Source organism: Ursus arctos, unplaced genomic scaffold (genome assembly GCF_023065955.2).
Source record: "Ursus arctos isolate Adak ecotype North America unplaced genomic scaffold, UrsArc2.0 scaffold_12, whole genome shotgun sequence".
NCBI lineage: Eukaryota > Metazoa > Chordata > Mammalia > Carnivora > Ursidae > Ursus > Ursus arctos.
In genome coordinates this window covers 16,627,129-16,642,875 of record NW_026622786.1, presented here as the reverse complement: position 1 = coordinate 16,642,875, position 15,747 = coordinate 16,627,129, and the positions used below count along the sequence as shown (strand labels likewise).

The window sequence follows — 15,747 nt, the reverse complement described above, 5'->3', positions numbered from 1 at the left end:
AAACTTGCCAAGTGAATGTGGCCTGGTTTGAGAAACTTAAAAGGTTTGCATTGGTGAGCTCTTCCCTGAAGCAAAATTTCAGTGATAGGAGGCTAAGAAGTGTTAAAAGATAAACTGAGGCATAGTAACCTTGTAAGAGTTTGAGTCGGACCTGATTCTAATTTAGTAGCACCAAACCAGAAGTGGTTAGGAGCACAAGCAAGGATATTGTTTGATTGGCTATAGCTTAAGTGATTTCCATATTTGGGAAAGCCTAACTGGCTGTTTGATTAGTTGTTCTTAAATTTTGATTTCTTTTTTTCTTTTTTCTTTTTAAAATTTTTTTATTATATTATGTTAGTCACCATACAGTACATCCCTGGTTTTTGATGTAAAGTTCCATGATTCATTAGTTGCATATAACACCCAGTGCACCATGCAATACGTGCCCTCCTTACTACCCATCACCGGTCTATCCCATTCCCCCACCTCCCTCCCCTCTGAAGCCCTCAGTTTGTTTCTCAGAGTCCATAGTCTCTCATGCTTCATTCCGCCTTCTGATTACCCCCCTTTCTTTATCCCTTTCTTCCCCTACCGATCTTCCTAGTTCTTATGTTCCATAGATGAGAGAAACCATATGATAATTGTCTTTCTCTGCTTGACTTATTTCACTTAGCATTATCTCCTCCAGTGCCGTCCATGTTGCAGCACATGTTGAGAAATTGTTCTTTTTGATAGCTGAGTAATATGCCATTGTATATGATTTCTTTTTTTCTTAAGTTTTTATTTATTTATTTGAGAGAGAGCGCGTGCACATGCAAGTGCGAGCACAAGCAGGGGGAGGGAAAAGCAGAACAGACTCTCCTGTTGAGCAGGGAGCCTGACACAGCACTCGATTCCAGGACCCTGGGATCATGACCTGAGCTGAAGGCAGATGCTTAACCAACTGAGCCACCCAGGTGCCCCAGATTTTGATTTCTTAACCTTGAGACACATATAGGCTTGGGTTTTGGTTTGCTTACACAGGCTGCTAAGGCATTAGAACCACCTCAGTTTAATGGCCTCCTTGTTTAATTTAACAGAAGATAGAGGGCGCTGGCATGTGAGGAAAGATTGGTGAGAAGATCTGGAGGAGTCCATGAAGTTCAGAGTGGGTCCATGCTGTGTGAGGGCAACCATGAACTGGGGCAGCGTTCTGGGCGGGGGTACGGGGCCCATGTAAGACTGTGTGCTGACCCCCCTTGCCAGCAGGGTGTTCCCTCCAAATAGAGCTGTGTCCATGGCTGACTGGCATGGCCAAAGAACCAAGGGCTAAAGCCAAATGGTCAGAATCCTTGGTTCTAGCACACTAGGGAGCTGGGACTAGTACACTTACGCCTTATGAATACCAGGACACAGAAAATGAAGTGGCCATCTACTTTACCTAGGCATCCGAGGCTGGGCTGTTTTGGTCAGAATTCCACAGAAGACAAGGTTGTCCACGCTGGGTGAACATAAAACCAAAACCTGGATGTAGCACATACCATGTGCTTCTAGGTGCTTTCCACATACTCAGTTCATTCTCAGGACAACTTTATGAGCTAGATAATATTATTCTTTTATACAGATAAGGAAAATGAGACTCAGAACGGTCAAGTAACTCCCTCCTGTTTACACAGCTAACCAGTTGAAACACAAATTCTCAAGGGACCAAGTAAACGTGTAGCATTGATGAGAACTACTAATCCATGATATTTTTATGGAGAATATTTCTCTGGATCATCATGATTAAGTCATCAGTTATTAATGAAGAAGACCTGGGAATAAGATGGTGCGTGAATGATCTGCCCTAACTCAAGAGCTTTTACATTCAGCCCTTGGTTATTTTGATTATTTTTCTTTTTCAAATTCTTTCAAAACATCACAGGCAAATGTTTCGCCTCCGACCAGTGCTGCTGGATTTTACCTTACACTCTGCCATGTCATGTTCAGGAGACTCAAATTCCTTGTTCAACTTGCCTACGCAAACAACCTAGAAGAGAGAGCTAGCTCAGGGAAGTTATACGGAATTGGTGGAGCAAGGGAGGGTATGCAATATGGTACAACGGAAAGGGCAATGGTCTTGGAGCCATTCCAAGGTCTTAAATGATTTATTTAACTTCTGAATCTCAGTTTTCACATCTGTAAAATGGCAGTAAGTATTTTCGTCTTGTTGGGCTGTGTGAGGTTTTATCATAGTTAACACATAAATGCAATGAAACTGAGAGCTTTGAAGTCACACTGCTGCTAAGAGGCAGAGCCAGGATTTCGGGGCTGGACCTGTATCTTTGCGCAGCTAAGGCAACATTTGTTCCACTATTACACACAGCCACCTTGGAATCCAGCCTTCAGCGGCATGAGCCACAGCTGTACCCCCATGTGATCCAAGTCAAACTTCCAACCCCAGAAGGCCTTTCCGTGCCATTTCCTGGCACCTGGAGGCACTTCACCCACCTCACTCCTCCCTCTTGGCTTGACTCTCTAGGGCAAGAAGCACCATTTCAGAAGGGTGAGCCTGCACTGTCATGTCTTTTTCTTATGACTTGGGGCTTCAGCTCCTCTACTAAAAGGGAAATAATGTGCTCATTTGTTTAAGATTCTGAACAGCTGAGTCCATTTAGAGTAGGTTTAAAAGAGGCCAGGGTTCCAGCTTCCATTCCCATATAAGCCATGAATGGAAAAACCATTAATGCCACAGGTTGTGCTTGAAGCCATTTTATGGCTGCTTTTATTCTTCATTCTCCTCTTCTCTCCTACAGAGCGTATATTGCAAATTATCCCATAGACTACTCTATTGCCTTCTGTGTAGCTTATGCCTTATCATAGTCCCCACTCCACCACAAGCTTAGTATCCGTTTCCCTGTCTTTAAGGGTTGCTTTGAGGATCAATGAGATAGTCCACTTACCATGACACCTTGCGTATAATAGCACTTAGTAAATATTAGCCATCATTATTACGGGTATAGTGACTATTTCCACTTTTCTATTAAGACCATTGGTTCTTTGTAAATCTGCAGGAAAGTCTACTTTCTGACAGTGTATATGATGGTTATGTCACAGATGGGGCTCTCAGCAGCTAAACTGATTTATTTTGTGATTGATTACTTTCATTTTGCCTCAAACAAACCCTCTCAGGAGATACCTCTCTGCCAAAAATTTCTTTAAGAAAATTTTTTTAAAAATTTATCAGAGAGAGAGCACATGCACAAGCAGGTGGAGTGGTACTCAATCCCAGGAGAACCTAAGATCATGACCTGAGCCAAAGGCAGAGGCTTAACCCACTGAGCCACCCAGGCGTCCCAAGGCACTTGCTTTTTCAACTAACTTTTGACTACCTTCAACATGCCAGGAATGGAGGTCTCAAAGGAGATTTAAAATTCTTCAGAAGTGGGTCTTTCATGTATTTGAGTGCCCTGAAAGTCTTGCATAGTTCGGGGCACACTGGAGGGGACCTCAGAGTTCTACACAATTATCATGTCCTTGAAAAATGAATAAAACCTTTAAGACATAAATTTTCTATTCGGTAGTTGAGCTGGCTACTGAGTGGAGTGTATTATGAATGGCTTCGCAAAGTGAAGACTTCCTTTGCAAAGAGAAGGAAGTACTTCTTCACGTACTGTGTGCGTGAATTCGGAATTACATCGCGTTGTCTGTCAAGCGACAGGCACGATTTCGCTTTTGACCTCACATGTCGACGAATTTCTGCTGCCGCAGCCTCCCGTTAGGGGGCGCACGACGGCCCAGGCAGAGTCCACCCTCACTGCGCAGCCTCCGTCCAGGGGTGGGCGGGAATCCCCTTGCAGTCGCGCGTGTCGTCACCGGAGGGCGCGGCCCGGGGGTGGGGGCGGGGCCAGCCGAGCTGCTTTCTCGCTGCTAAAGTAGGTTGCGAGCGGGTGGTGGTGGCTGCTTCTCTGCAGTGCTGGGAAGATGGCGCCGCCGGTGACGGAACGGGGGCTGAAGAGCGTCGTGTGGCAGAGTGAGTGCGGTGGGGCAGGGGCTGAAAGAGGGAAGGCCAGGAGGCCGCCTCACCGTGCTTTGCTTTCCTGCCCCGGACCAGCAGTCTCTTGGGGAGCCGCCGCGGGCACTTGTTGCTTTGGAAGCCGCGTCCCTGTGGGGACTTTTTCCTGCTTTCCTTCCCACCCCTATTTCTTGCCAGCACCAGGGATGGGCAGGGTGCGGGTGCAAGTGGCCTTCTCCCTCTCATGGGGCACCCTCTCGCGTCGGCCTGGCTTTGGCCCCAAGGCCCCGCCCTGGGTGAGCTGCCCCCAGCCTGGCTTTTTCTCCCGCGGCCCTTGTGCCTGTCCTCTGCGGTGCTCCCCACGCCCCTCGGCTCCCCCCCGGAGCCCCACCAGTCGGTGATGTCTCTCCACCCGGGACAGTCTGTGCACTGTGTTTCTGTAACCCGTCCCTCCCCTTCTCCCCACACTTGTTCCCAGAGATTGCTTATTCTGCATCTTCGTTTTAGTACCAAGCAGGGTTTTATAACTACACTTTTCGGTGTCCTCTAAAAGAAAAATAAAACCTTTCTGTTAAATAGATCCTTCTTCCTGTATGTCTAGAGGAGCCCACTTTCTAGAGTTCCTGAGAAGGAACCGTTTGAATGATTAAATCTCGGGGCAAAAGCTGCACCTTCACTTCTCTCTCTGCACTCTCGGGGCCACTCCCTGCTGTTAGGACTGTACTACTGCTTGTTAGTTACTGATGTTCTCTCTTCTGCCTTATCATCTACGATTTCATAAAAATCGCTCCAGAACCTAGGTCAGCCAGGTTAGAGAAGGAATGAAACCACCAAACAGGAAGAACCATCATTGTTTGGCTTGCTGAGTTGAAATTAATTATGGCCTAGTAGTGGAAAAGGGAGTAACATCTAATTAGTATTTCTGACTCCAGCGTGTTAAGCAAAGGATAGAAATGACTTGAGTTAACAAAATTCTGAGAGTTACAGAGTTCCTTGTATAAAATTAAAGCTCCAAATCAGTAACTGGCATATTGCTGAACATACTAGATACTAAAAACGACTGTATAAGTAGAAGGGGGAAAATAAGTTATGATAACATGTTTTTAAAAATTCGATAATTATAAGGTTGGCATTCTGTTTTTTTTTTAAGATTTGCATGGGTGACTTAAGATTTGGTAGTATTTTTCAATCACAATGGTATTTAAGTACATTTATGTGAAAATGGGTAGTCAGTTGCATTGTATAAATAATTTCCAAGTATATATGGTCCTTAACATCAGCATTTATCAGAAAAACCAGTTAATGATAGTAACATGAGTTTTGATACTGTGGAAACTGGGCAAGAGGGAGAGTTTAGACATAACAAAATTTCCGTCTAGTGCTGTTAACTTGAGGTTGCACCAGGATGTCAGATGCTGGTAAGATAAGACGGGAGACTGAAAGGAAGGAAAGAGATGTCAGGGTTAAAAAATAGTTCTTTGAATCTTTGTATAAATAGAAACATAACTAAAAAACAAGATGGGTGTAAAGTAGAGAGAGAGACAGAAGAGGAACTCTGAGTTCTGTTAGCAAAAGATGATAGAGTCTGTAAGAAATGATGAAGGAATCTTCGAAGAGGTAGGAGAATCCTGCATTTGCCTGGGGAAGGGTTTTGCTAGATTGAAGATAGTACAGTTAGGTCATGGTAGAAAGCTAAATAACTTAACCTTTAATTTACCCAAAATGTAGGGAGAAGGAAACTAATATTTTTTTTGAACATTTATTCTGTGCCAGGCATTATTCTTTCCATCTATTAAAATTTGGTAAGAATTATTATCTTTATTTCATAGATGTTAAAACTGATACAGCTATTATCATAGCTGTATTATTCATAATAGCCAAAAAAAATCAAACAACCCAAATACCCATGGATTGATGAATAGGTAAATAACAAGTGGTATGTCCCTACAATGGACTATTAGGCAGTAAAAAGAAATGAAGTACTGGTAGATGCTACAATATTGAATCTTGAAAAAGTTGTGCTGATGAAAGAAGCCATTCACAAATTGTATGAGTCCATTTACATGAAATGTCGAGAATTGACAAATCTATAGAGACAGAAAGTAGATTGGCAGTTGTGTACCTCTTGGGGGAGGAGAAGATGGGGAGAATTTATTATGGTGGTGGATGCACAATTCTGAATATACTGAAAGCTAATTGTACACCTTAGGTAAATTATATGGTATGCAAATTATATTTCAGTAAAGCTATTTTTTAGAAACCTGGTAGAGCTATTAAATATAGACTTAGTATTCACACTCAGATCTTTCTGGCTGCAGAGTTAATGTGTCATGTGACTGACTTTCAGTAATGTTTAATTTAAACCATAGTTCAGAGCCTTATCTTATGCTCAGTCTATCGCAATAGCCTCTCCCTCCTAACTATCCCTCCAAGCCCTTGTTCTCAGTCTATCTGGCCAATAGCTGCCAGAATAATTTTCTTGTAACAGTGCAGTGCTGTGATCATGCTGATCTCCTGCTTGAAGACCTGTGGAGAGAGAGCCCTCCAGTTGTCTAGAGCTGATTTCAAATACTTGGTCTAGTTTTGAAGACTTATAACCTGACCTTAACCTACCTTATGATCTATCTTTCCCTTGTATGACCTTGATGTTCAACTAGCCTGTACTGTTGACTCGAAATCTTCTCCATTTTTATGCCAGTATCTGTCTAGAATGCTCCCATTATGCCCTGTTCTTCACCTATCCAAATTTTAGCTAGCCTGCCTTCAAATCTTGGCTCAAGTGGGGCTACTGTCTCCATAGTGGCTTCTTATTTTAACCCAGCCTCCTATATTTCTGTAGCATTTGGTTTATCCTCAAATGGCACTTTTCATTACTGCCTAATGTGTCTTGATAAGCTTTTTAAAGTTGGGTCTACTATTGTGTCTTCTAGAGGCTTTAAATTCCAGACAGGCCCTAGTAAAATGCAAATGCTTGTTAAAAGTAAACAGTAGATTAGTTTTATAATTTTCTCCATTTTTTGCTACCCAAAGTCCCATTTATTCAATAAATATTATTGAATTCCTATGGCAATACAGCAATAGAAGGCAGACAAGTTCCCAGCCTTCTTGAAGCTTGTGTTCAAGTAGGGAATAATAGAAAATAAAAATGTAAACAAAAAATAAACATCATTTCAGTTTGTGATATATATATGCGGGGGACTACTTTAGCTGGATGGATCAGGAAAGGTTTCTCTGAGTAGGTGACATTTGAGCTGAGACCTAAAACATGAGAAGGGATCAGCCTTTAGGGACTGTCTTAAAAACACCTTTTCACAAAAAGCTTCCCTATTTTGAGTGCAAAGGCTATATTTATTTACAAAACTAATTTCCATACTTAAAATCAATGAAAGTTTCTAGTGTGTGATATTTCTCATTTGCCACTTTTTGCTACAGAAAAGCAGTAGCAAAAATATCACTGAAAAAAGGTTTTAAATAAAAATTTGATGAAGTTTATTTAAAAAATAAAGCAGCAAAACAAGACTAATTAAATCAGCCTCAAAGCGAGCTTAAGCCACCTATGGCATTTTTTTTTCCTTAACACAGTCTTTTTTTGGGTCTGTAAATAGTATAGTCTGATGTCTGTGACTCATAGCACATATTTTACAGGAAGTGTTAAGAGAAAGTTGATCTAGAAAAATTACAAATAAAAGAAATCAGAATGCATTTAAGCCAGTCCTTTACATGTTTAATAAGCTTTTCCCCTTTTTCACATTTTCCTTTTAGTCCTTATATAGCTACAGATACATTTTTTATTATTTGTCATTCTGTGACTTCTTTTTTTTTTAAATACCTAACATCGACATAGCATTTTCCATGCTATTTCATAATCTTTGCTATTAATATTTTTAAGTGTCTAAATACCTTGATGTGGCAAAAAAATTTTGATAGCAGAAAATTGTCCCAGCCTCCCACTCCAGATACAACCACTCTTAGATTTCTTACAAATTCTTCTACAAGTTTTCCATGCAAATATAAGCACATATAAAATATATTTTTGTTGGGGCGCCTGGGTGGCGCAGTCGTTAAGCGTCTGCCTTTGGCTCAGGGCGTGATCCCAGAGCTCTGGGATCGAGCCCCACGTCAGGCTCCTCTGCTGAGAGCCTGCTTCTTCCTCTCCCACTCCCCCTGCTTGTGTTCCCTCTCTCCCTGGCTGTCTCTCTCTCTGTCAAATAAATAAATAAAATCTTTAAAATATATATATATATATTTTGTTTGTTTGTTTTAATCAATTATTCTTGTTTTATGTATTTTTTTATCCTGGTCATTTTAAGTTTATCTTGTTGAGCAAAATTTTATTCTTTTAATTTATGGATATTTGCACAGTCATACATTTATTGAAATCAGTATTAATTGAGTATCTACTCTATGCTGCTCAGTATGTTAGGTGCATATATCTCTACTTCCTGGAATTCACAGTTCAGTGGGAGGTGATGGTACACAAGTAGCACGTGCTGTGTTATAAGTAGTGCAAAAAGGTTTCATGTGTGAAGAGAAAAGAAAAGAACCATTTCCTCTCTGGGAGTGGATCCAGGAAGACTCCAAAGAGGAAGTGCAATTGAAATGTGGTAGGATTTTGCCAGACAGAGGAAAATCTGAGCCATGGCCCAACATGAGAAAGTGCAATTTTTATGGGAGAGGCAACACAACAATTCCTTTTGAGTATAGAGTATTTGTTGCAAGGAATAGGGTGATGAAGACTAAAAGGTAGGTTGGAGCTAAACAGTTTAGACATTAGGCAGTGGGGAACCATTAAAAAGGAAAGATTTTTTTTTTCTCTCTCAAATATCAGTCAGTAGCAAAATAAATAAATAAAAGTAGCATTTTTGAGATTCTGTTGAAACAATGCTGAAAGAAAGTTGTTTTCTTCTGTTTTAAAGGGAAATGACTAAGATTTCATTAAGCATATGGTGAAGTGTGCTAATGCTAAGTATACAGCTGGATGAATTTTTATCCATGTAAGATCGAAATACAGAATGTTTCCAAGTATCCCATAACCCTTCCCAGTCCAAATCCTAACCTCTTCCCCAGAATAACTACTATTCTGACTTACATTGCCATTAAATAATTTTGTGACAGTAGCTTTTTATTTTTATACCTTTATGTTTAAGAGAGAAACCCTCCAGACCTTATAATGTTAACTATTTTCTTTACAGAAATACAGAATTTACTAAGTCCCTACCTAGAAATATTAGTGCTTTAATATTTGCCTTTGTATACATTTAGTTGGTCTTAAAGTAGTCCTCAGTTTTCATATGTTCTACTTTCATACAATTTTTAAACAGTATACCTTGAAAGCCCTAAGTGGTTTTTCCCGTGTGCAGTTCAATCTGTTTTATTCAACTGAGTAATAATGAGTATTGCGTTTTTTCCTGCCCCGGGCCCCTGGTTTTACCTTTATAAAGATTCTTACCTGGGATGCCCAGATGGCTCAGCCACTTAAGCATCTGACTCTTGATCTCAGCTCAGGCCTTCATCTCAGGGTCATGAGTTCAAGCCCTGCATTGTGCTCCATGCTGGGCCTGGAGCCTACTTTAAAAAAAAAAAAAAAAAAGATTCTTACCTGTTCACTAAATAACTTGGGCCACAGGTCAGCAGAATCTGTTGGAATCCTAATTAGGAATTTAGTGACATGTGTAAGGTTTCTGAGAATGTACATTTCTTTATGGCCTACAAGTCTGCTTTGACTCTTGGCTTTTTGATTTTTCAAACACATTGTCATTATGCATTACTTATAAAAGACTGGTTTATTATTTCTCCTCATTGGACTGAGTTGGAAGACTTGGTTTCCACTCCAGATTATACTTAATATTCCCAGCCTAAAGAATGAGGAGTTTGGACCACATGTTCTTTAAGATCTTTGAGCTTGAATTCCTTATGATTTCATTTTTTAGATCTTCATTTTGTTATATTTTCTTTATTTCCACTTGCATTCCTTTTTTTTAAAGATTTATTTATTTATTTGTTGGGGTGGGGGGAGCAGCAGGCAGAGAGAGAAGTAGGCTCCCCACTGAGCAGGGAGCCCCATGCAGGTCTTGATCCCAGGACCCCAGAATCATGACCTGAGCCGAAGGCAGACAGATGTTTAACCAACTGAGCAACCCAGGCGTCCCGTCCACTTGCATTCCTCATAGTTTCTCTTATGCCATAGTTTTTCTTTTATGTTGTTTTGTTTAGGTCATAAAAATATTAGGTTTTCATTGTTTAATGACATTTTACAAATCATTTGTGTCTTAAGGCATTTTGCTCTGACATCTGCTTAGCATGATTCTTTGCTCCTTGTTTATTTACTTAAGCATGATTCTAGTCCAACTTTAGCAAGTTAAAATGAATTCCATATGTATTAAAGATCTAAAGTGTAAAAAGTAAAACAATAAAATGTGGGGAAAATATAGGATAGCATGAGCTAGACTTTTAAAAAAACTAACTGGTAACCCAAATCCCATTTAAAAAAAAAAAGACCCGATTAAATAAAAATTGTAAATTCCTATATGGTAGAAGACACCAGCTAAACTACAGATTCAAAGAAAGTATTGACCACGTGTAGGAAGAAAGGGTTAATCTATAGAGTATCTGCAAATTGATAAGGAAAAGATAATGACTCAATAGAGCAATAAAGGATGTAAACAGTTGATTTGCAGATTAGGACATTGAATTGATTATTTTTAGTGGAAATGTAAATCAAGACCAGTTCCTTTTTTTGACCCATCAGATTGATATCATGCTGTAATTGGGAAGCTTGCTGGTGGGAATGTGAATGCTTAAAAGCTTTTGAGAAAGCATTTGGCAACATACAGTAAAATAAGGGACACATTTTTTTTGATGCCAGCAATCTCACGGGAACCTCACTTTCAAAAATAAAAGTAATGGTAAATAAAGATATATGTATGGGGCGCCTGGGTGGCTCAGTTGGTTAAGCATCTGACTTCAGTTTGGGTCATAATCTCTGGGTTGTGGGATTGAGCCCCCCGAGGTGGGCTCTGGGCTCAGTGGGGAGTCTGCTTGTCCCTCCCCGCTCTAGTACATGTACTCTCTCCTCTCTCTCTCTCTTCTCTCTCTCTCAAATGAAGGTTGTTTTGTTTGTTTGTTTGTTTGTTTAGATTTTATTTATTTGGGAGAGAGAGAGAGCGCACAGCAGGGAGAAGGGTAGAGAGAGAGTCAGACTCCCCACCGAGCAGGGAGCCCAATATGGGACTCAGTCCCAGGACCCTGGAATCATGACCTGAGCTGAAGGCAGAGGCTTAACCCACTGAGGCACTGTCAAATAAATAAAGGCTTTAAAAAAAAGATACATGTATCAAGATCTTCATTGCAACATTATAGTGGCAAAAATGGAAACAGGATGAGTACCTGTCATATAGGAGAATAGTTGAATAAATTATGGTGTGCCTGTACTAAGGAATGTAATGTAGCTATCAAAAAGAAGTATTTGTATCTATATGCTTATAGTCTGTATAAAGGGTATCTATAATATATATTTAGTGAAAGCAAGCAAGTGACAGAGTAATGTATATATGTTGATTCCATTTTTGTAATAATTTTATTATTAGAAAAACCTCATAGATGTTAGAAGAGGATGTGCACTTGGGTGATAAATTGGAGTGGGAGGCAAAGAGACTGTTATGGTGTTGGTCCAAGAAAGAAGGTCAAAATGTGGCAAAGGAGATAGAAGACGGAGAGTATGAGAGAGATTCTGGGGACAGAATAAATAGGATTTAAGCGGGGGGAGAGTCTTCCTAGACCAGGATTCAGGGCTAGGAGACTAGGTTGCAGATGATGCTGTTTATTGGTAAGAGAAAAGAGAAGGAACAGTTTTGGAGGGAAAAATAGTTTAGGTTGAGAATACAGTGTTAAGTGAAAGTTGCGGTATCTAGTGAGCAGGTGGAAATACATAGGTGTAAATCACGGAAAAGGGAGCCGCATTTGAGATCTGGATTTAGATAAAAGCAGGTAAAGAGAGAAGGGTACCTTTTCCAGGTGCATGTTGAGATTATCTTTAGTACTGGTATTTTTCCCCTCTTATTTCCTTTATGACTTACACATTGCTAGGTTTTTTGGTTTCCTTAAAAATTGTTATTCATAGATGATTTCCTATTTTCCAGACAAACCAGTTTCTTGTGTTGTCACCAGGTTTATTAATAGTTTCCCTGTGATTTAAGATAGTTGTGCAAGTATACTTTACCATACTGCTGATGCAGCATACTAAGTTAGCTCTACTCTCATTTTTCCCTTCGAAGTTTTCATTCCCTCTTTGGTATTAGTTTTAAATACATTTCCTTTTGCATTTAGGGGAAAGAATGAGCAAAGCGGAGTAGTTGGTATTAGTTGTTATTTGGGTAGCATTTGAACTGGTGGAAGGTCAACTTAGTAGTTGGAGGCCATGTGGTAGAGGATATTGTAAAATCTAGATTTTATTCTGTAGGCAGGAGTGAGCACTTGAGGGAATTTCGAGGTAGGCTTTGATATAAATAAAAAATTGCGCTTCAGGAAGATAATTGACAGCAATGTGAAAAAATGGATTGAAATGGCAAAGGGGAAATCCAGGTAGGAGACTGTTAGAGTAGTTCAGTGAGAGATGATGAGAATCATCTGTTAGTTAACAGTTGGGGATAGTGGCAGTCACCAGAAAGAACAATCAACACTGCCTGATTATTGGATATGGGGGATGGAGGAAATATCCAAAGACTATGACTAAGAAAATGCCAATAAAATTCTTAGAGAATTCTAGAGCAGTTTTTAGGGAACTATAATCTCAATTTGAGGCATGTAAGTGCTTAAACCTGTACTTTATAATTGAATGAAGGAGATAGGCTGTAAGATTTGTAGAAAATTGAAGGACTGTTGGGTGTTAGGGGATAAAGGGAGAAGTTGGTCAGAGTACAAACTTACATTTAGAAGGTAAGTTCTGGGGATCTAATGCACAACATTATGATTATAGATAACAACACTGTTCTATATACTGGAAAGTTGCTAAGGTAGATAGATCTTAAATGTTCTCATGCCCCCAAATTACTAAAAGAATGGTAATTATGTGAGGTGTTGGGAGATGTTAACTAACATTACAGTGATAATTATATTGCAGTATATGTGTATCAAATCAACACATTGTATATCTTAAAGTTTTGTTTTGTGTCAGTTATATCTCAATAATGTTGGGGAAAAGTGAAGGATGGATCTGATAGATGAAACTTTTAAGGATGAATATGCTTTCTGAGGGAGAGAGTAGAGCAAGCAGAATAAGGGAATTGAGTCTTTGAGATATATCCATATTTGGGGTGCTAGAGAAAGGTATGTAAGGTCAAATAATTTTCATGAGTATTTGGAGGAAATACCTCTTTAGTTCTATAATATTAGTTGATGTGATTTCCTTTGATTCCCTTCCAAACATATCTTACCTGTGACGGTATCACTTTTCATGGATGCCCCTAATTTCTAGTCCACAAAGCTAGTTTTTTCTTTATTGTTTATTTTTAAGATGCTAATACTGTCTAGGTATCTTTGGATTCCAAGGCAGCACTATCCAGTAGAAATAGAATGCAAGCCTCATATATAATTTAAAATTTTCTAATAGCCACATTTAAAAAAAAAAGTAGAAGGAAATGGATGACGATCATTTTAATAATAAATTTCTAAAATGTTATCATTTAAACATGTAAATATAAGAAATTAATATTTTCCATCCCTTTTTTGTACTAAGTCTTCGAAATCTGGTGTGTATTTTATACTTTCATTGCAAGGAGCATGTTAATATTTATTGATTATAAATCAAGACTGAATAGTGCTATAATATAAATTGTTGAAAATTGTAATGCAGTAAACCAGGAAGAAAAGTACCTAGTTTTATCAGATATAATTTAGCAATGGGCTAGTTAGGGATTTTCCTGTGGGTTTTGTTTTCATCTTGTTTACTTGGGATTTAAGTAGAATAGGAGAAAGCAAATCAGTTAATAGTTTCAGAAATATTTTCCAGATACATTTATATACTTAAATATATTCTTAAGTGTATTAGTCTTTCATAATATTTTTATTCTCAAAAGTTTAAAAACATATTACAGTTTAAATATAGGTAGGGGGTGCCTGGGTGGCTCAGTCAGTTGAGTATCCCGTTCTTTATTTTGGCTCAGGTCATGATCTGAAGGTCATGGGATGGAGCCCCCAGTTGGGCTCCCTGCTCAGGCACGGGGGAGTGGGAGGGAGTCTGCTTGAGATTCTCCTTCCCTCTGCCCCTCCCCCAACTTGGTATGCGTGCATGCTGTCTCTAAAAATAAATAAATGTTAGGTATTAAAGATAACTGGATTTTCACTTAAAGTTTAACAAGTATATGTACTTTTTATGTAGGTTAGCAGATTTTCAAATTGGATACTTCCCCAAGGTTTTTCATCTTTTGAGTAGTTATTCTATTATTATATTTCTAACTGTTGATTAAGATTCATTAATAATTCTTTTTTTTTTTTTGGCAGAGATAAAAGCAACAGTGTTTGATGACTGCAAGAAAGAAGGCGAATGGAAGGTAGAATTTGCATATTTTGACCTTTAATTGAGGACATCGATATATTATCCTTATTATACTTCTGTAACAGTATAGAGTCTGGAACCATACTGATTGCATTCACATCCCAGCTTCACCACTTGATAGCTGTGGTTTCTTGGATAAATTCCTTGATCTCTCTGTCCCTGTTTATAAAATAGGGATAGTATTACCTCATAGTGTGGTTCTAAAGATTAAATGAATTAATCCATGGCGAATGATCAGAACAGCACTAGAATATTTATTATTCCAGAAGTGGAATTTTATAAGAAAATTTGATGTTAAACCCAAGATACATTTAAAATGAACAAGTTCACAAAAAAATAAAACGAACAAGTTCTCTGCTTCAAAATGGAAACGTTTCTATTTGCTTACTTATATATGATATTATATGTATGTGTATTGAGAAAATAAATCTCCAGGTCACACAAGTTAAAAGGTGAGTTGAGATCATTTTGCCTGCTGTCCTAATATTTTCATTTTATATCATAAAAGGTCTATGTTTACATTCTGTCTTTTGTGAATTCTTGGCAATCAAGTACTTATACTATTTCTTAATTTATATTCATTTTAAGGTAATGCTTTTAGATGAATTTACCACGAAGCTTTTGGCATCATGCTGCAAAATGACAGATCTTCTAGCCGAGGGTATAACCGGTAAGCGCTAACCAGGACTCATCATGAAAACTTTCCGTTGCGATTGGGAAAGTTCAAAGTATTGATAAAGTTTAGTTAGACATTGTGTTTCTGAGGGGGTTATGTTTTATTATTTTTATAACACTAGCCATAATAATTACACTGGACATTCTTTTCTCTGTGAATCTTCAGAATAAGTTTTTTCTTCAGCTGAGATGAGAATTCAGTACCCCTGACCAAAACTAAGTCAGTTGCCTTGTTGAGTTTGTTACTGAAATTTTTAACTCTTATATTTGATAATGGTTTTGTATGTTGACACACTTGATTTACCTCCTTGTTTTTATAAATGTTACTGGTTTTCACATATTGCTTTTAAGTAGATAGTTAAGATTTATGTTATAAAATCAACTTTTGTACATATTTACAAGTGTATAATATTGACTTCTTAAGTTTCTCTTTATTACCTAGAAATGAGACAGTTAATTATAAGTTTAAATCAGCATTAGAATGGCATTATGAAAAAAATCATGCTGCCACAAGTTATCTTCCATTAGGCAGGATTGTGTTAATGAGATTTTAATCTCTCTTACC

General features: G+C 38.6%; 1 protein-coding gene across 3 annotated transcripts in view; it reads left to right on the top strand.

Moving 5' to 3' along the window:
- Positions 1-3,798: 3,798 nt before the first annotated feature.
- STXBP3 (syntaxin binding protein 3) overlaps positions 3,799-15,747 on the top strand; it is a 59,957-nt gene continuing 48,008 nt past the window's right edge. Inside the window, exons 1-3 of one of the 3 annotated variants that reach the window (XM_026484664.4) lie at positions 3,799-3,973; positions 14,453-14,502; positions 15,096-15,177. In XM_026484664.4, coding sequence (XP_026340449.1) covers positions 3,925-3,973; positions 14,453-14,502; positions 15,096-15,177 — 181 coding nt within the window. In that variant the 5' untranslated portion in view covers positions 3,799-3,924. Of the gene's footprint in view, positions 3,974-14,452; positions 14,503-15,095; positions 15,178-15,747 lie in introns of those variants that run through there. The other 2 variants (XR_007190296.2, XM_057310414.1) reach the window with 2 other exon arrangements.